This window comes from Limulus polyphemus, unplaced genomic scaffold (genome assembly GCF_000517525.1).
Source record: "Limulus polyphemus unplaced genomic scaffold, Limulus_polyphemus-2.1.2 Scaffold6070, whole genome shotgun sequence".
Lineage (NCBI taxonomy): Eukaryota > Metazoa > Arthropoda > Merostomata > Xiphosura > Limulidae > Limulus > Limulus polyphemus.
Genome location: NW_013671680.1, coordinates 1 through 22,482, shown reverse-complemented (window position 1 = coordinate 22,482; position 22,482 = coordinate 1). Strand labels below are relative to the sequence as shown.

Genomic DNA, 22,482 nt, shown 5'->3' with positions numbered 1-22,482 from the left:
CACTGTTGATGGCCTGTAGGACAGCAGAGCATGAAGCCACTGGATACACTCCAGCAAAGTTGATGTTTGGTCGGGAACTTCGGTTGCCAGTGAATCTGTTTACAGGACGCCCACCTCATGAAGAGTTGCCTGAAAATGTGTCAGAATTCGTGAAAGTGTTATCGGAAAGGATGGATAATATTCACCATCAAGTGCGTTCAAATTTGAAAACGTCTGCTGATTCGATGAAGTTATCTTATGATAGGAGATCTACTGAAGTTAGTTTTGTACCAGGAGACAAGGTGTGGTTGTATAATCCCAGGAAGACCAAAGGGAACTCTCCTAAGTTGTAATCTCCATGGAAAGGCCCATATGATATAGTGGATCGTCTCTCAGACGTGACTTTCCGGATAAAATGTGGTCGGCGAGGTAAGCCAAAAGTGGTGCATGCCAACAGGCTTTGGCGTTATCACGGTCCAGGACATTTCAGTTGGGACGAAGTGAACAACAGAACAAATGACGCTGCTGAAGACGTGCCACCTGAAGAAGCCACCGTCGAAGAAGAAACTCTACTCAGTTTTGAGAAGGGAAACGGTGAAGCTCTTGATGACGTTACTACCACTGATGTGACTGTTATCGACGATAGAACATTTCCTGATGAAGCAGAAGCCAACGAGATGGAGACCGGTACGGAAGAAGATACGTCCCGTAAAATTAAGAGACTTTGTTGAAATGTAATTTTGTGTTTGTAATTCTGTACATTGAATTAAGTTATTGTTAATTGTTATTGGTTTAATGTAAGTGGCTATTGTTCGGGACGAACAATACTAAGGAGGGAGCAGTGTTGCGTCAGCGAGGTCACGTGACTAGTATCATGCCACGTCCTTCTCGAACCTTCGTGAATTATCGGGAAACTACTAGATTGGGGGTAGACTGGTACACAACTGGTCACAACTTGACGGAACAATGAGTAATTGAACTGCAGTCAGAGAGTGTGTAATTGAACTGAGACGTGAGTTATAGCGTTTGTTATAGAGCGACTATTGAAATTAAGTGTATCGTAAAGTTGTATTCGGAAAAAATAAACCAGTTTTATTTAAGAAAGGACGTGTGTTGCTAAAGTTTCGTCGGAACGAATTTACGGAAAATTAACGAACGAATGGAGACGTAACAGTATATTATATTAAAATGATTTTAGAGTCTCACCACATTGTTACAATCCAGTAACTACATATAATTACGCTCTGAACACCACACAACTTGAAAATAACCCTCAAGTGTAGTTTCTAATGCAAAATGCTACAATGTAATGTTATCAAGTATAAAGCAGATCACTCCTCCCTGTTTATGTGATATATATATATATATAAGTATATTATGCATTTTATGCCCTCGTAGTTTAAAGTAGGATTATTTTACATTTCTGAGTTATTCAGATGTATGTGAAGGTTTTCACATAAAAGGTAGTCAAGAAAATCAGTAAGTTGTTTTTGTTCTAGCTATCTTTTTTCTTTGTCACTTGCTTGAGATAATAACCTGTCTGTTCGTAGAAGGTATAGCAGAAAGCTGCACTTTTTTTCATGAATGTAGAAAGCAGTGTCCTTCAATGGTTGTTCAGGGGTTGCCTCAAGGTTAAAACTTCCTTTACGTTTGAATTAGACAGCACCAGCTTTTCTGGTTACGTTTGACATTACCAAGTTATCTAAGTAGCATTAGTTTTGAGCAGTCTGGTAGAAGTTGCAAGTGTTGGGGTTTGTTTAGATATTTTGTGAACGAACACCAGTAGAACGTGATTCTATATTTATACACCATTCTACGCATGTATTTCTGCAGGGGATGGCAAGGGTTGGCAATTTACCCCCCTCCCACCTGGAAAGTGAGAAAAATATTTTTTTTTATTTATTCATTCAGCATACGTATATAAATTTTCAAGTTTTTATTCACTTCACAATTTCACACAAGTTATTACATTTAATTCTCAATACTGATAAAAACTCGCAAAGTTTGTCAGCAGGCTTTACTTAAAATCTCTGCATGCCTACCCTGTAGCAAAATATTGAAAAATATCGCTACCACCGCTTGTCGGTAATACCGGCAGCAGATCATTAAAGAGATTCGCGCAGTCAAAATTACTCTGCATGTTGGACAGTCAACATTCAAAAAGCAAAAAAATGCACGAGCAAATCATTACTTAAAATATCTTAAAACTTGAAACAAAAAAAAATGGTATTTTGTATACCAAAGCCTTGTAATGTTTATTGATAATCTGAAAGATTTCGTAAAAATACGCATACTGTATTAAAAGTTGTAGTATTCTCTTGACTGTAATTGCATAACTTTAAAGGCGGGTCCATCGTCTCTTAATTTTGACTCACCCTCTCCCCGGGGACTGCAAGGTAATTTTTGCGGGAGAGCTGCAAAGCTACTAAATACTTCAGGGGAGAGTGAAAGGAAAAAAAAAAAGAGTTCATACAGTTATGGAAGAACAAAATACATGTGAAACAGCGACAAACGAAGGCAGTTGACTTTTACACTTCTTGATACCATTGTTACGACAGCGGAAGTCACGCAACACAGGGAGCATGCGCGCTGGAGTTTCTAGAAGGATCACGACTTATCGAGGAACCTCGCGAATGTCCGAGTGTTTGCCAGGCGCCCTCTTATTTTAGTATACAAGCCCAGCAAATAAAGCCAGCGATAGAGAGATATGCAGATAGATTGAAGATATAGATAATTGAGTCAAGCGAACAGTAGGCACCGTAAGTAAAGTGTGTGAACCACTGTGATTTATAGCGTGTGTTATAAAGGTTGTTAAGTTTAAAGTGACTGTAGAAATTCTGTATATTACAAAGTTGTATCGAGAAAGAATAAACTAGTTTTAATTAAGAAAGGACTTGTATCACTGAAGTTCCTCCGAAAGAATTTATACCGGAAATTAACAAACGAACAGATATCTAACACTATAATCTTAAAACTTCAGTATTTTATAATGTCACATTATCAGGAGCTCAATTATGAAAAAAAATATTAAGATTTTAGTCAAAGATGGCGATTATCCGCAAAGTATTTGTACAAAAAATGTTGTGTACAGAGATATGTTTCTTTTATAGTTATTCTATGTTTTTACACTTCTTTACTTAAATTCTAAATACAAGAACTCTATACTTTGCTTTGTTTCTTTCATGCCCAACTATATAATAACAATAACAGCATTATTTAAAGGATTTGTCAATTTAAAACACATGCCCTATAATATTCCTCATGCTGTATATGTGAAAAAAAAAGACATATTTGGTATTTGGTTCATATGGTACAGCATATGCTTTGTATGGGGGAAGTAGAGAATTCAACTCAAGCCCGTCTATATCATAAAAAAAAAATCCTAACCGATGTTTCAGCAGTCAAATAATTTTAGTACAAACATCGTACGCGAAGCACGAGTTTATCCACTAATTGGAGAAGAAAGGTGAAGAGCGTCACTATGCGTCTAATTACAGTACTTTAGTAAATAAGACAAGATGATTTGAAAAAACTAGAATATAAGCGAGGAATATCACAAGATCCGTTGTCAAGACTGAGTTTTGTCTTGGTGTTACAAACAATATTTCATGAGTTCCAGTTTATAGTGTGATTTAAAAATATTCAGCTAGAGCCGAGTTCAATATTATATTATGTCTACAGTTCCTTTTATGTCCTGTAAATCTAATTCAAAGTCGATGCTTTGTTTGGCAGATATATTTCACTAAATAGTCTAAGCATGGAATCTGATATACATCAACAAATGGTGGCACGGTTTTCTTTTCCAGCACCTCTCAAGAGGTACAACAAGCACGCAGTAGTCTTAACCATGAACATCTAAGAAGATTTTTGAGTTTATCTTTCGGCTGGACACAACCTGTTAGTCTAGCATGTCTAAATTAAGCACCAACAACCTGTACTAAAATAATTGCAAAATACTTGTGTAGTATGAAAATGCTACACATTTTACTCATCTGTACATGGTTCTTATTTACAAAATTCATAATTTTGGAACACGACTGTATATTGTGTGCAAAATTCAATCTGGGGTGTTACTTATTGTAGTTTGACCAATCAAGCAATTTACCTGCTGTTTCATGGTATAACTGAGTGTATCCTGCTTGACCTTGCGGAGGCCACACCAAACAAGATATTTTCACATTCCAGTGTTCTTATCGGTTAGCTAGCCTACAGAGATAATGTGCTTTGAGACCGTAGTTTCTCAAAGGGATTGCTCCTGATCTTTGAGGAGCATATATTTTCATGTTTCTTAAGAAAGTCAAGACTTGCTGTGAAGGTCCTTCATTGTCTTAGCGGTTTTGTATGTTTATCGTGCACATTTTACTTCCAAGTTAGACGTGTGTTATTTTTCATTTAAGTACGGTTTATTTCTTCTTCTTCACAAAGTCATAGTTACCATTATAACACTGATCTACCGATCCTTTTTTACATTTCAAATGCATTTTCTTTTTTTTCAGATTTTAGTACTGCAGGTGGTTGTCTCTTTTTTAATCCACTTGTAACAAATCACCGGGCTTTTCCATCCGCATATTAGTTCAAAAGAGTTTCGTTTCTACAAAGACTAGTTAACTGTATGCATATTTATCTACGAATTGCAACACGTTTCTCTCTTTTCTATTGTTTAAGAAAATTCACATCTTAGATCGGGTGTAAAATACATTTTTGATTTTTAATTGAAAGTGTTGGGGGGGGGCTTTCATTCTCTTTTCTAATAACTAGCATAGTACATGTTTTATACCCAAGATTTATCCATATTACTATTAGTAGCTATATCTGTTACAACAGCCACAATTTAAGAGCCCCCCCCCCCCCAGTGGCATAGCGGTATGTCTGCGGACTTACAACGCTAGAATCAAGGTTTCGATACCCGTGGTGGGCAGAACACAGATAGCTCATTGTGTAGATTTGTACTTAATTACAAACAAACAATTTAAGAATAGGAAATGTTTAATTTTAGACCAAGTTAATACTTGTTTAAGAGTTAGGCTTTACAATTTGAGTATCATGATTTATGATATGCTAGAATGTTAGGTGACTACTAGAAAGAAGTTAGCTTATGACACCTACTAAATAGACCATTAGTGTAATAGTAATAACCATTCAATGATTTTTGGCAAAATTAAATCACTATTTACGTTCATGTTAGGGTTTAATTACCTTCAGTAAAAGTAAAATAATTATAGGCTTAGTACTCCTACTGTAATTTAAGAAAAGTTTGTTCTCTAACTCCTCTAAACTTTTACATTTAGATCTGCCAAATTTAGATCTGATCAGTCAGTGAGGGTGGCCACAAGGAATTGTAATAAGATTTCTCCAGGTTTCTCTTTCATTACATAAGGTAGACATAGTCTATGTAATTTCAATCATTACTGGCATATTTAGGATACAAACAGAAATACTATTTACATTCTCAACTGGTAAAACATTATTTCTATAATTGCATTTTCCTTTTCAAATCACTTCAATTGTTTGAAGCATTTTTTTCGCTAATTTTTTTACTCATACTTACATTAAGTCAAGTAACATATTTCTTTTTGATAAAAAAAATCTAAAATAGAGAATATTAGTCAAATAATCAAGACTATGAAACAAATTACCCTTCTCTATAAAATCAATAAATAATTTGTTAACTTTCATAAACCCCTCACCATATATCACATGGGTACATCTGCTAGTGATGAGAAATGGAATGTTTGTTTGTTTGTTTTGAATTTCGCACAAAGCTACACGAGGGCTATCTGCGCTAGCCGTCCCTAATTTAGCAGTGTAAGACTAGAGGGAAGGCAGCTAGCCATCACCACCCACCGCCAACTCTTGGGCTATTCTTTTACCAACGAATAGTGGGATTGACCGTCACATTATAACACCCCCACGGCTGAAAGGGCGAGCATGTTTGGTGTGACGGGGATTCGAACCCGCGACCCGCAGATTGGGAAATGGAATGACAGTTGCATCAGCGTGTGGTAATTTTACTATGTAATATAGGTAGAACAACAGATTGGAAATGAACAAAAGCATGTCAATTTTTAATAATTTATTTATAATCAAACAAACTATGCAGAGCTTTAAGTGCAAGGTCTTTATTAAGATGGTAAATATATCAGTGAGCAGACTGAATATTAAAATGTCAACAAAATTCTAAAAAAAAAAACATTAATTCATCAAAGTGGAAGAATGGTAAATTTCAATAATTTACCCAAGCCAAAAAAATCTGCTATTATACAAACTAATACATTCTTTATAGTATCAAATAACAATATCTAAATCATGATCTGAATATAGAAAAACATGAGTGGAAATTTTGAAATTCAGTTTTTCCAAGTTATAAAAATATAGATGGTAGTGGTGAAACACCTGCCCCAAAACTTCACTTTTTTTTTATATCTACAAGTCTAAGTCAATATTTTTGTACATTTCCAATGGATTAAATTATGAATAGTATATCTGTACTAAGTAACAACCTACCCGCTAGTTAAAACACTTGTGACTATTAACTTGATTAATGTAAACTTCAAATTACTCTTTAATGTGAAAGTATGACTAAGAATATTTAAATTCTCACACAGAAGAAACAACCTACCATGATTGAAAGTTAGAAAAGAAACTGTGTTAACAATGTTGAAAAATATTCCTTTATATATAACATTGCATACTGTAGAACTACTGAATCTTATTTTGGTAGCTGCAAATCAGTTTATATGGATTTACAGCATACCAAAGACATTTGTCTTATGCTAGTCAGTTTCTTATTCCCAGTTCAACCCTACCTAAGAGAATCTTACAATTGGCTCTGAAAAAGGTGGTTCTTTGTGTAAAGTTGCTTTTTCTTTAGATGAACAAAATCACAGTATACAAATTATTTACTGTTTAGATACCACAGAAATATTATATATACAGTTTTTACAACACAATCTACTAGTCACAATAACAACTGGGTTTAGAAAAACAGCCAGGATAAGGATATTAAATACTGATTTTCTAAATACAAAGTGAGCTAAAAGTTAATTAAATGGTTTGTTGCAAGATTAATTTTTAGATGTTTTTGTGAGTACCTAATGATCAGATTTGGCATGAATTATGAAGGTAAATGGTTCACACTTACATAGTTTAAATGTCTCATATGAGAGAACAGAAGTATAATTTTGTATCAATTTTTCATGTTATATAATGCCTTATGATGACAAAGTATGATCTGGTGACTGGCATATGTGTGGTATTATATCGCAATAAGATTTACTCCTTTTTCAAATCTTACTTTACTGGTCCTATAGTACTGTATGCAACTTTCATATGGATTCTTATATTACTCACTGGTATTAAGAAACTTAAGTTAATTTTCTTGCTCACCTTGTACAATTGCAGTAACTTTGTTGCATTTCTCACTAAAGTTTAAAATTGGCTTTTATCAGTTTCTTAACATGAGCTAAGAATACCACATCATAGTTACATGTACATTTAAGTAACAGACTAAATGCATGAAATATGTGAACATGTTGTGAAAAACAGGGAAATAAAATAAACCAGTTTTTCATCTGAAAATAAATAAAATGATAAAGTAACCAAATTTTCAGACCCCAGTTTAAGCCAGAAGAAAAAATTTAATCCAACACTAAGTCAAGAAAGTATTTTATCTACCTCAATTATTAAAAAAAAATGCACATAACAATTACTTACTGACCATATTCTAATACCAAAGTTTTACTTAGAATTTTATTTTTATCTCTTACTTTAGCACAAACTAGAATGTTATAATTCAATAAGCATCTAGAGATAAATATCTACTTCAATTCTATTTTAAAATAAAATGAATGCATTCTTGACCAATATTCTTATTCATATTCAATATTCTTATTCATTCTTATTCTTATTCAGAATAAAGAAAACTGACTAATAATTTCTTGAGATTGTTTTTGTTATCAAGATTTTAAAACTATGTTTTGAGGCACCTTCATTCTTTGTCTTGTTTCGTTGAAACATTGTAAAAAATAATTTGGCATGTCATTGTAAAGGTTACATTTAAAAATATGCTCATTTCATTAAATACCATGAAAAGTGTCAACATTTTGAAGATGTGATAAAATTGAGCAGTAACAAGCAGTTATCACTGCAGCTACTATTCAGAGATAAAGATTACTTTATATACACACACACACACATATCAAACAACTAAATGAATGTCACTGATGATTAACATTAAAAAATGTTTAAAAACGATCTGATAAATATAAAAATAGTATGTCTGAAAAGCTAAACCCAATTTTTATGTATGTTACTCTGGTAATGTTAAACTATAGCTTAAGTGACACACTCTCTCTCTTCTCTTACAATCAACTTGGGGCTGGAAAAACTTAACTCTGAGAACAGAATCTTACAGAATCATGATTACTAAAGCATAATGTTTACCCATGGTTAATTTTAAACCATCAAGTATGTTATGTTGTCTACACAAGGTTTTCATGGATGCTGGAAAAGAACTAAACTGATTCATTTTTCTAACTTGTCCTAACTCAGTTCACTTACATTTTGATGTTTCTTTTAACATAAAATTGTTTGAGATTTTAACAGCAGAAAAAATATTACCTAGACCTATTATTAAAAATATCTTACTTAGTCATCACACTTTGTCTAAAGAAAATAAGAACTGTATGGATTTTTACAGAATGAAGATTTACATAATTTTGTTGATAATATGAAAATAAATCCTGAACACTTTGTTTCTTTGACTGGATGGCAGGGGGGCAGGTAGTCTTCAAAAGCATTTTATACTATACTATGTAAATCATGTGAGCCATAGCACAACTATACCAAACCTTTGACTTTTCAGTCATGATGGCTAAACAGTTCAATTAGTTACACCTGTAAAGTTTAGTAATGCAGCAGCTGGTAGCCACCAGAGTACAACAATGAATAGCAAGTAATTGAGAAGTATAAAACTGTGCAAAGCATTCAATAATCTACCATGTCCTTCATCAAGAAGCTGAATTATCAAATTTCTAACTCTAAATTTCCATTTTTTCAACAGTATATGTAGTTTTGGTTATAATTTATCTGTATGTTGTGATTAGAGCTTTGCACAATTACATGTAACATTTTAAGTATTAACATTTCTTACTCAAAATTGGCCAAAATGCAAATACTTCTAAAAATATTATTCAATAAAAAAAGAAAAACAACAATTTTGATTCTATTTAACATCCTGTAAGTTTTTGCAAGGCCATAACTAGGGCAGGGAGAGCAGTGCACCTGCCCTGAGTGTAAAGTGGCGAGCAGAAGAAATATGATGAAAATGGCTTCCATGGCACTCACAAGTGAGGTATAAGTATGATGGCTCCTGCTATGGGGACAAAATTGCTCATTTAGTACTCTGGTTTTCTGATTTTATTCTACACACACACACGATGGAACCCAGAACTTATCACACTATAGGGTTCACTGATGCATAACTAATGTTTTGAGTTTTTCAATGATTAAAGAAGATGAGTACATGAAAAGTATAAAATGAATGTCTTGACAAATAGGACTAGTCATCTACAAGTTAAATATACTTGAATGTGATGAGTCATACACTGCCTAATCAGAAACTATGAAAGATTAAACTCAAGAAAAGTCAGTTTTCTGTGATAAGGTTTTTGTACTCTGAAGGTAATCCAACTAGATTTGTTGTACTGTATCATACATGCAACAGTACTGTAGCACATTATGAATTCCATTATTTTAGTTTTATGAAATAAAGAAACATAATGCACGCTTTGCTTCAATTTTTAAATACAACTTAAAATAATCAAGGAGCTTTGGAATCCAATGCAAAATCTAGTCCCTTGTTAGGGATAATTTGAATTATTTCCAAAAAGGGACAAAATGGCAGAAACAAACAGCACACTCCTTTTTCTTTTCTAAAAGTTCCTGACTACACAGCCATGCTAGCTATAAATATCCCTAAATAAGCTCATATTATTTTCTTTAGTTATCATATGTAACCAATACATACATTAACAGTTCATTGACATAACTAAACCATCAGTCAAACCCTTGCCAATCACTGTGTTCTGATCCTTCTTTAACCAATTCATGACCAATGCAATGGACATCATTCTTCAAAAATGGGGTCCCTTTGCCTTTACCTGCAAGGAAAAAAATAAACAGAATTGGACTTAACAGTAGTAACATTAAAACATACTGTATTTTCTACTCATATCTTGTTCCATTTAACATAACTGTCATTATTGAGTGCATATATTTCCATAATAATAAACTCAAATTATTTTAACTTATCAAGAATTTGACAATTACATACCACTGATAATTACTTTTAACATACCAAGAACTTGCGCATGAATTAGAAGTGTTACAGTGAAGCTTGAACTGTCACAAGCTTCTAACACTATTTGTTCACGTATTAATTTCTCCTTGTATGCAAAGAATTCCAAGGTGATTTGATATGGTTTTTCTAGAAGAAAAAAATATCATACGTAAATTTGGCTTCTAATCTTCTAAGTACAATTTAAAAAAAGATTAAATTGTTATTTCTATATATATATATAGTTCACAAATTTCATGCCAATAACACATCTAAGTATTTTTCATACTCTCAGATTTCTGATTTTTAGTGGATATATACACACACATCAGTTTAACTCTTAGGCAATTTTGATGGAGTTGAAAATTACAATTACAAATCAGTTATTTGATACATTCAAAATTTAATTTGAATACTAATTCTGAACATATTTCAAATATTTTTATATAACCATATATGTAAAATGTACTTGTCTTTACAAATGAAATATGCAAAACAGTACAAACATTAAAATTTCAAACTACATATTTTTTACAACAAGAAATGTACTAAAAGCCAAAGTTGATAAGGTTCATTTAGAGTTCAAGACATGAGCAAAAACTAAGCTATGAATTTTTCACATCATGAAATGTGCTGGAACCCTGTTCTTAAAGATTCTCTACCCCACATAACAGAGACATTAAAGAATAAGTTGGTCCTTTAAGACTATCCACATATACCCACCCCTGATAAAAGTAGAAATTTAACCACTTATTATTTACGTAATTATTGATTCCCCTTCCAAACTTCTGTGAAGTGCTGGTCTCCATTCCTGTCAATTCATTTCCATAAGTCAATCACTTTTTCCTAACCTGAAAATGTATTTCAGATAGATACTTACCTCTCTGTACCACATCTCACCCTTCCTTCCTATCTCCATTGCATCTTGCTTGCCTCATCAAGAATAAGCCTATGATCATGGAGATTACTGCTCATAGAGATTGTGTCACTCTTATATTGGTGGAGAGCTACAGTATTGTGGAAATTATGTCACAGGCTAGCAACATACATGTAGACACATGTAGGGGTGAGACTCTGTTCAAGGTTTGTAGCATAAGTAGCAAATTACATGGCAGTTGCTCATGAGGTAAAAGCTTTGTGGTGCAGAAAGTAGAATTTCTGAAAAATAAAATTGTCTTTTCCAAATATTAAACTTGTGTCTTCTTATCCTATTATCTTCAGAATATAGCAAAAAGAAATCAGACCAACATCCTATCATTTCCCCTGGATAACTTTGTAAACATCAACATAATCATCTCTTACCCTTCTCTTCTCAAAGAAAAATAAGTTATCTTAGCCTATCCCTATAAAATAATTCTGAACTCCCTTAAATCATTCTAGTAGTTCTCCTCTGAACCCCTTCCCATTAAATCAATATCCTTTCTTAGATAAGGAGACCAAAATTTACACAGTATTCCAAGTGAGGCCTAATTAGTGATAATTAGGAATAATTACTTCTTATCACTTGTAATCAATACATCTACAAATACATTATATTAGCTTAAATACTAGTGACAAATTGCTGCTTTGATGGCTTGAGTATCTTAGCCATCTCTATGCCAAGATCCTTTCATTCAGTCACTCAATAAAGAAAGTTCCCATCTATATTAAACAATGTGATTCATACTATAATTATGATTCATTTGCCACATTTGAGCAACATGCTAATTCATCCAAGACATCTTCAATACAATTACAAATACCCAAGAGTTTAATGCTACTAGCAGATTTATTAATTTACTATTTCTGTCTCTATCACTCTATATTAATATCATTAATGTCAATATGATAAAAAAGTATAAGCACTGACCCCTGAGGCACTCCATCAGTAACAAAGATCCAGTTTGATGAGACTTCATTAATAACAACATTTTGCTTTCTCTCATCCAGCCATTGTGCATTAACTAGTCTTTCCCCAACCCTTAAAGATGAAATTTTCTTAGCTAATGTTTTGTGTGGCACCTTATCAAAAGCTTTTTGAAAATATAAGTACACCAAGTTCCCACCTTTTCCATCAGAGACAACAAGCAACATTTAAGAAAACAACAACATATTACTAGTAAGGTAAGATTTCCTTTTGGTGAATTCATGTTGCCTTTCTTTTATGACATCATATTTCAATATCAGACTATTGAATTTTTTTCCACCATAAAAGTAAGACTAATTGGTCTTTAATTTGTAATACAACTCTTATTACTCTCCTTGAAGATAAGAATAACATTACCAACTCTACAATCTTCAAGCCCTTGTCCATTCTCTCTTAACCTACCAAAAATGAAAGACAGAGGTTCACATGTCTGGACTTAAACTTCCTTTAACTCCCTGGAAGGAGTGACAGTGTCACAAAGTACAAGGTTCAGTGAAAGACAGACACAAGGAATAAAACATTTCATATTGAATAACTGCAACAAATTAGATTGCACATCTTTGTGTTGGCCTCTGATATTGGAACCGCTATCATACCCATGACCCCAGCAATCTTTAAACAGCATTCCATATTTGAGAAGCTCTCCAATAATAGTCTCTAACTGAGAAGAACCTATGATCTTCTCAACATTAACAAATAAAATAAAATTTTCTTCAACATTCATCTCCATTCTTTGGAAATTTATCATTCTTAAAACTATTGACAGATACTCTTGATGATTTACAGATAAATTACAGAATAGTGTTTCACATGTTTAAATTTTAGAAGAATTAGAAAAATTAATGACTTCTTTGATGAACATCTTCAGATGTAAAATAATGACTTGTTTTGTTCTTTATGAACTTATAAATATGTTCTTACATTAAAGGATCAACTCTAACTGTGCTTAGCATTTTCTGTTTCAAGGATGGTTTAACCTATCAACATACCATTCAACTGTTCTGTGAAAATCTTGGTTTCTCTCTGCCAAATACACCTATTAAATGCTGCCATTCACTATTGATTTAAGACTAAGCTGAAATATTTACCATAGAATTCGTTTTCAACTGGAGTTCTAATTCCACCCATTTCATAAGGCATTCCTCATGTAAATTGATTTTCTCTCAGTATTCTAGTTCTTTTAATATATACATATTTCAGGAATGAAAAGCTTTGTCAGGTCACTGCATTTTGCTGTCATCAATAATTGCCTGTAAAAACAGAGCAATGCATCTAGTTTTGAAGAACATTCCAATCATAGATGTGGCACATTTCCCACATTTTTCATTTTCCATAAATAATTTTCCTTGTTAGGTGGAAAAATAATGCCTTGAACTTGTAAATGTCTATGTTTTACTAACATAACTAAGTAGACGTCTGCATTTTATGATCATGACCTAATGTCCAGGTTGTCAAATTCCATTAACTTATTATTATTGTAGTTCTAAAATTTGCATTAAATATCATGTAATTGCAGATGTGATTTTTTCCATACTCCTCTTAATTTCTCTATTTCATATTCAAAATCAGAGGCATATAATAATAGCATTTCACATCTATCTTTTGTCTCCCAGAATTTGCAACCCAAGGACCTATTGTTTCAATACCAGAAATCATCAACTGTGCCAGATAATAAGAGTTCACTGTAACAGCACTTATATAAGAAGTATAGTTTTTAAAACTTATGCTTTAAATGCTGAAAACTAGCAAAGCATTGGAAATCAATAGGCCTAAAATTTGTAATAAAAATCACTTAAATTGCACATGTGGAAGACAAAAGATACATCTAAAATTATATTTTTTTACATACCTCAGATTTTGAATCTGAAATGGAAAAATTAAAAGGAATGTGGAAAAAACAAATTCCAATACTGTACCAGCTTTCAACATCTAAGACTTAACTTTCATTATCAGTTTTTTCTTCAAAATGCATAAAATCTTATGATACTTTAAAGGTACTTTTTTGCTATTCTTTTTCAACTGTACTAGAAATAAAAAGTTATCAAGAGAGTTTGTTTGCCATTTTGAGTTTTCTTTGATTGCTTTCTCTTTTTTTTCATGAACTAGACTTGTACTTTTTATTTCTTCAATTAGTTTTCCAAATAAGAATTGATTTTAATAATTAGTTTTAATTATTTATTAATGTTCTATTCCTTCTTGCAAGTTATTTCACAGTTTGAGTTTTCTGCTTGGTTCTTTTTTTGTATTATTTGTATCCACTGCTTTCTGAACTGCTTGCCATCTGTTCCACACGTGATTTATTTATAACAGTTCCTCCCCCACAGAACACTTAAATGTGTTTTTTCATGATGACTCTTAAACATACTACCTTTTGTCTGATCTGTAATAGTTGTGCCTACGATAATGTGGTATTCAATAATAGTTACAAGTGTGTTATACAGGCTGTGTGGGTAGTCAGGCACTGATGTAAAGCACATTAAATAAAACAAAATAATTATCATATATCTTACACAAAAAACAAGTTTTATAGTCAATAATTTATTAAAATATTCTTTGGCAACTGAATAAAATAAAATTGATTAGTACCATCTACTGTACTAAATTAACACAATAATTATGCATAATAATGTATAAATATTAGATATTAAGTATAATGTATGTTTTAAATGAAACAAAACTCAAAACCTTTGAAATGTTGAAAAGCCCATTAGATCCCAATAACTTGTGGCAGCAGAGATATTTACAATGGTCCTGATAAAGCTGTTATATTGTACAACAAAGTTGTAACATGAACATTGTTATGCACGAAAGAAATAAAGCAGTGTAACTTACTTTCCACTAATATTTATATTAAATTTTTATCCTCTAAGAGATTTGTCAAATCTGTCTTCTCAAGAGCCTGAATCATTTTTTCATTTCTCTCTAAACTTACTGTTATAACACAATATAAATTTTTAAAGCATCTGACACTCCTTAATAGGTTCTTCATCAAATGTAATTGAGATTTTCTTCTAGGTTTGTAATAATAAATGTGATCAGAGACAAAGTAGAAATTAGCTTAACAAGTAAGACCTACAATAAAAATGAATTTAAGGGTAAATCAAAACATTTATTTTAGATTTATGTTAAACATAATAATTTTAAGATGTTTTGGATGTGTTGATCTCAACATTAAATCCTTAAACCCAAGTGGATGCTGCCAGCAATTGGCCATAAGTACTGATTTACCTATCAGACTGTGACAGTGTCCAATAACATTTATGTCTCTTTGACTGAAAACTAATCCAAACCATATTGTTATCCACCTTTTATAAATAGACCAAAAGTTTTGTGATGTATTGTCGTTTGCTTTGAAACAAATTTCAGATCATCAGCAGAACACAAAAAATTATGGGTGTAAAAGAGCTAACAGGCAAATATCCTAGTTGACCAATTGGGGTAAGTTTCATGAAAATTGTTACAAAACACCATAAAAGTTTTAACTATTTTTCTGTTAAATGTTTGTTTTCAGACAGAAGAATTGTTTATAGCATTATTTAAGTATACACAAATAAATTGGAAATGTTTTCATAACAAAAAATATTTTTTGTATGTATTTAAAAGAATTGTAGGTATACAGTAAACTAAATCTGAAGGACCAGAAACAGGAAAAAATATCTTTAAGATGATACTGAAATACAGAGATTAATCCTGTAAGTAAGTAGAAAGACTGAAAGATTAAAAGTGCATAAAGCACCAGGGCTAGAAAAGTGTTCCTCATTTTTTTAGAGAAGGTCAAAGATCAGATATGCAAGCCTTTCCCTCTTTCATTTTTGGTAGTTCAACAAAGAATGGGAACTGACTGAGGAGTGGAAAGTTACTAAATTCTACTTTTGTTTGTAAAGTGTGTGATGAGAGTTGCCCTGGAAATTGTACACCAGATATTCTTACTTATCTAGTGTGGAATAATTCAGATAGTTTGATAAAAGCTTTGGAAAATCATTTAGTGAAGTATGATATCACAACTTGAAGTCAACATGTATTCAACAAAGATAAACCTTTCTTATAAATCCATCAAAGTTTTTTCTTTTTTTGACAATGTTACTTTTAATCTGAAAAAAAAAAGGTGTAGACTTGGTGCACTCAGGTTTGAAAAGAACTTTTGATAAGATTCCACAAAAAATTAGTAAGAAAATTACACTGGTAGGGGGTGTGGGAAAGACTATTTAATTGATCTATCATGTGGATACCGGCTACCTTGCAGGAGGCAGAAGAGAGTTATTTTACTGGTGTTACCAGAATAATTTTCTATTGACTTCCCATCTTTTGCTTTTCCTTGCTATACCATACAATACTTTGTTTTCCAACAGTCTCATTCCCTTTGAATGTTGAAAAAGACTTTTTCTAGGTTCTACTTTCACATTACTAGTGCAATGGAGGTTGATATGCTGGTTTAATATAGATAGGCCGGCCCGCCGACATGGGAAGGCAAAGGGAGCAACTGCCCAGGGGCCCAGGCAAACAAACCTGGTTATGCCGTAAAGCTCACAAAGCATCTTTAGGCTATATCTTCATTTAATGAAAAAACCATAGTTTTTGGCTTTCTTTGCATATAGACGCTTGATACATTAAGAACGACTGAAATAATAATTTGAGTAATAATTAATATGTATTTGTTACTTTATAGATTTAACAGATATTTGTTGTTACTTTATTAATGTTTTTACGCTTATACTGTGAGGTCAAAATGGCTGTTGCTATGATTTTGTCTGGTTTACGAGCTCGTTGCTGCCCTAATTTAGGATCTTCTTTTGAATAAATTCTTGAACATGTTAAAAAAGAGAGAGTGAAAGGGGGCCCGGTGAGGATGTTTGCCCCAGGACTTGTGCTGGCTCTCGACGTGCCTGTAGATAGGAATCAATTGAAGAGCATGACTGAAGAAACGGTTCTTAGCATAGTGGTGGATACATCCCCAAGCTATTCAAGCAGTACTCTTTTGCTAGCAGTAAAGCTAATCGAATTTTAGGATGTATTTATAAACATATTGATTACAATTCAAAAGTGGTAATCATTCCTCTGTACAAATCAATTTAGGACTCTCTTGAAATACTGTGTACAGTTTAGATCTCCTTATCTAAGGAAAGATATTGACTTATTGAAAAGGGTTCAGCAGAGAGCTACTATGGAGATTCCAGAGATAGAAGGGTTATTTTACAGGGATAGGTTAAGATCTCTTAAAATTCTTTTCTCTTGAGAAAAGGTAAGAAGTGATATTACTGAAGTTTACAAGATCAACTGAGAAATTGACAGGGTAATGGCCTGTCATTTCTTTGTGCTATATTCTGAAGATAACAGGGCAAGAATACACAAGTTTAATACTTGAAAAAAGTTAGCTTCCAGTAAGGAAATTTATTTTTCTAACAGGGTGATTGACTTGTGGAATGAGTTGCAAACAGCAGTAGTGTGAGTCAGCACTTTACAGGACTTTTCAGAGTGAAGGTCAATGATTTTCTGTGTATTAAAGAATGAGTTAAAATTTTTACTTTTCCCAACCAGTATGTGCAAGGGCAGCCTTGAAAGACCAAATGCTCCCTTGTTGTACGTACATTATGTTATATAGCACTATGAACTTTACACAGAACAAACACTAAACATTGTGACTTTTATCTATAAACAAAGAATAAAGGCAAACATCTCACTTTTTTACAAAATGATTTTATATATTGTAAGCTAAATATTAAGCAAGTATATACAATAATTAGAGTTAAACAAAGGGTACAATCCTACTAAGAACTCTCCACTCTCTTCTTACCCATATATTCATGTGAAAAAGTACCCTTACCAAGAACACGCAATTTTCATCACTCATGACTCCTTACTATTTACCAATATTTGAAGTATATAGTAAATGTTTAATTCGATTGTATCATTTTGTCAATTATGAAACAGTAAAGGTTTAAATTCAGATTTTAGAAAATGCAAAACAATTTTTTTATTGTTGCAACAGATGCCACTTTCCTTATAAATGTAACTTCTATGAAAACTGATGAAAAAGTGAGAGTAAAATGAATTTTCTCAACAGTAACAGATGAAAGTGAGCTGTTAATGATCGAACTGGTTATATCAGGCATTTAATCTAGTAACAACAAACATACAAAAAACCTTTTAAGCAGAGCAACTAAGGTCACTCAAAAATATTCATTAATGAATGCAAACTACCTGATTTATCATGCTTTCCATTCATTGAATGTAGTTTAGTGACTCTCAAGTTCAGATTTGGAGGATTCTGGTTACTTACAGCAAGTGGTCCAATTGTCTCTCTACTGTGAAACACAAAGGATATTTCGTATCTATGGTAAATCTGAAAATTAAAATGAAACAAAGTTTTAAACAAATCTATTGAATATGTTAATTATAAAAGTTAACACAATTACAATTGTTATTTGTGTAATTGAAGATAGAAATAGCACCTACACTACTATACCTGTCATATCCCAGGTATAATGACCCCTGGTATTTGGGTAAAAGGCTTCATCATAACTGGTATGGGAGATATTATTACATATTTTAACTCATAATTTCTTAGAATTAGTATGAATTTTTTTTCATGCACTCAATAAATAAGATGAAATTTGTAGCAAACGTAAAAAAAGTGTTATATTTTTTTCTTAAAACAAAGTTCAAGGTAGAAAGTAAAGATCAGAATGAGCAGCAAACAGCTTGCACCAAAATAGCATCTCTTATTTAAGGTCTTTAGTTCCATCAACTCGTTGGTTTCTTCAAACTATTTTTATTTTAAACACTTAACTTTTAATACTTAATGTGTTGCATTTTGGGGCAAAAATAATTCAGTGATTATATGCTTTAGCCACCCCTAATTCTTAAGTGATAGACCAGAGAGAAGGCAGCTAGTCAACATCACCCACTGCCAACTCTTGGGCTCTATTTAGATAGTAGGATTTGACTGTCATTCTTATAATGCACTCACAGCCCCAAAATGCAAAATGCAGTTTGTTTTGGTGGTAATGGTCCATGAACTATAGAACCTCAGATTCACAGTTCAGCATGATAACCATTGGGTTGCTAATTAATGTGACTTTTTATATTCTTACGCATATAAATTATATTCATTTTGATTATTATTTTCACTACCCTTTTTTGTTAAATAAATACATATTTCAAGTTTTTCTGGTAATTGATAAGAATTATTGATTACAAATTATGCCTTTTTTAGCTAAAAATTTATCCTGAGCTTAATAAATCTCCCCACTTTACAAAGAATAACTGACAATCAAATTACTTACCTGTAAAAAACCCACATGGATGTTAATATGTGAATCATTCATGGGATGAACAACGATATCTGCATCATGGCCAAAAGTATCCGATGCCTCATTAAAATGAACTCTATGGTGATCTACCATGAACAAGTTGAAAAAACAACATCAAAATAGATATCAAATTTATACAATACTAACATCTGTAGTAGTTGGAACTTACACAAACTAAAAAAATAACACCAAACTTGCACTAGCTAAACAACAATCAAAAGCTAGAAAATATAAAATGAAAGTGAATATGAAAATCAACACATTAATACAAATCAAAGTAATATTACATATTTATAACTTCGTTATATAACAAATCATAACCAATAACTCACCAACTTCATGCTGATGAAAATCTTCAATTTCCATGATATTTTAGATGATCACCAAAACTAAAAAAGCACAAGAACTTAATAGTCTACAAAAATAAAGGTATTACAAAAGAAATTATAGCCACAGATTTATATTTCATGGTAACTGTGAAAATAAAAAAACAAAAACTTACTTTATAGAAATGTTCAAAAGATAAAGATTTTATTGAAAGAATGGGTCCAGTGGAGTTTGTTTTGAGGCATTTGTTATTCATTACCTATATCAATAATATGAATGCCTATTTGGTTAATAAATTATCCAAATTTTCTGATGACACTAAGGTATTTTGTAAAGCTAATAGTGGTAAAGATCTGTAATTCAAAAGAACCTGGACAGTTTTATTGAAAAGTCCACAGTGTAGAAAATTAATTTTTAAATTGTGAAGTGTAAAGATATAGGTGTGGAATTTTGGATAGGATCTACTTCTTCTCCATATAGTACAACTGAAATTATTGGATAAAATAAAAAATTACCTTGAATAATAATCTAGTTTCTACTGAGAACTTGAGTTCTATATGCAATTTTGATATTTATTACAAGAAACAAATACATACCACATTAGAATAGAAATAAGGCAGATATGGACAAACACTTGAAAGTATTATCAGAAATTATGACCTGCATAATTTATAGAATATGAGCACCATAGTGAAGCTTACATACCACTAGTACTACTACTACTAGGCTATGACATAAGTTTATTGTCTAGCAAGTAGCATTGCACTCTGGAGCATACTAATATTATTATTTCTATTACAATTACCGAGGCTGAGAAGTAAATTAAAATTGTAATGTTTAAGTTCTTGGATATATGACATTAAAATTTGGTGTTTATTAGTATTAATATTAGTAATACTAATAAGTATAACTATAAGTTAACTTAAGATTTAGTTGGTATTATTTTTTTTCTGGGAATTATAAATATAAGTATTGTCATCAAAGTTCATGTTTTTTTCGATTTGTGCTGTTACTGTTATGAATTTAAACTTGTTTAAAAATTAAACTTTGTTGAACAGATATGTTATTGTTAATATGAAACTGAAACGCTTCATTTAGGTTCGTTGACTGGTTTGCTTTCTCAAACTCAGTTTATATTTTATGTCACCTTGCTCCTTCTTTTGATCTAAAAATACTTCATCACATATGCATCTTTAATATAATTACCTTAAAAAACTCTAAAGTAACCTTATCCCTTAGTAACGTGTGTCTTATTTTCAGTTTCAGTGTACGCTTTACTAATAATACCAGTAAATATACCTAACAGTAATACGTCGATATCTACCAAACACGTACAATTTGAAAAACTGGCATGACTAGTACGAGTACTTACGCAAATGTTACAAATACCTTCTTCCCTCTCACAACTATTGAATAATTTTTACGCGCGAACACGATTTTGTACGCAGAAATTCGCCCCGCAAAAGGGAGTATCTTAGGCAATAGCGGTAGTTTTTGTTTGTGCCACGTGAGGGCGTCACGTAGCTCCTGCCAAATTCTGCTTTCTTGATACGCGAATAAAAATACGATGTTAATCATTTTGTAATTTGTTATTTCTGAGGCAAATAATGATATATATAAACAGAGAAAATTGAAATCATAAGACCAAAGAAGTGACTGATTAAAATAATAAAGAATAAATCTGAAACATTTGATGCTGACGTTAATTAAATATAAATAATAAAATTTACAAACAAGCTATTCATAATAATTGGTTTTATGTCTTTTGCTTTCAATCGTTTTTAATATTTTTACCACTACTAAAATTACGGCAAACCAATAAACCGAGTAGGCCCTACACATCTTTGCTCTAAGATTTTCATAACTTCCGCAAATAAGTCTAAAAACAAAATTTGATTTATGTAGTTTTGTTTAAAATCTCAGTGGTTAGCATTATGTGAATTTATGGAGCACGCAAGTTTTGGGCTAAAAAAACAATATTAATTATTATAAGATCACATGCTAATGTTGGTGTGAATTAAGAATCAGGCAGTGAGCTCTATTTAATATGACTATATGTATTCATATACGCACATACATACAGCTCAATGGAATCAGATCACATCCATGGCGCCGCCATTTGACACAAAGTAGAACTACTACATCTGCCTAATATTTTTTTCTTTCGCATTTGTCTCAGTTGCATTATGGTCTAGGCCTAGTCTTGCCTTTTTGTTTAATTCGACTTTACAGTTGTGCACTCACATTAGACAAAAACAACAGACATATAAATTTAAATAATATACGTATTAGTATTATAAGATTCAAAATTTCGTCACAAGTATAACGCTTTATGGTTATTACTATGTAAGAAAAAGCAAGATGTCAAAAATATCATCGTTCATCAAAATAATGTTGCGTCAGCGAGTCACATGACTAGTGTGACGCCACGTTTCTAGAACTATCCCGTACCATGGCAAATGCTCTTGTATTTACTAGATATAGGGTAGCCTGGTATATAAAAGAGGGTGACAACGTGACGGAAGAATATGTAATGTAATGTGTGTGTAGATAGTGAGTAATTGAACTGCAGTCACAGGGTATTGTTAAAGTTAACGTTCGTTCGTTATAGTGTTTGTTTTAGC

At 32.1% G+C, this 22,482-nt stretch overlaps 1 protein-coding gene across 3 annotated transcripts; it reads right to left on the bottom strand.

Moving 5' to 3' along the window:
* Positions 1-6,082: 6,082 nt before the first annotated feature.
* On the bottom strand, positions 6,083-21,329 carry LOC106473318 (UPF0687 protein C20orf27 homolog). Of its 3 annotated transcripts, none has more exons than XM_013934001.2 (6): positions 21,231-21,329; positions 19,864-19,920; positions 19,505-19,617; positions 18,420-18,561; positions 10,337-10,465; positions 6,083-10,139 (listed from the first exon to the last, which is right to left on the bottom strand). In XM_013934001.2, the coding sequence occupies exons 2-6, from the start codon at positions 19,895-19,897 to the stop codon at positions 10,036-10,038; spliced, it is 522 nt and encodes a 173-aa protein (XP_013789455.1). In that variant the 5' UTR covers positions 19,898-19,920; positions 21,231-21,329; the 3' UTR covers positions 6,083-10,035. The 3 variants fall into 3 exon arrangements, with proteins under 3 accessions (XP_013789455.1, XP_022257482.1, XP_022257483.1); XM_022401774.1 differs by lacking the exon at positions 21,231-21,329 and adding an exon at positions 20,455-20,609; XM_022401775.1 differs by having other exon boundaries at positions 10,029-10,139; positions 10,326-10,465.
* Between the last annotated feature and the right edge of the window lie 1,153 nt (positions 21,330-22,482).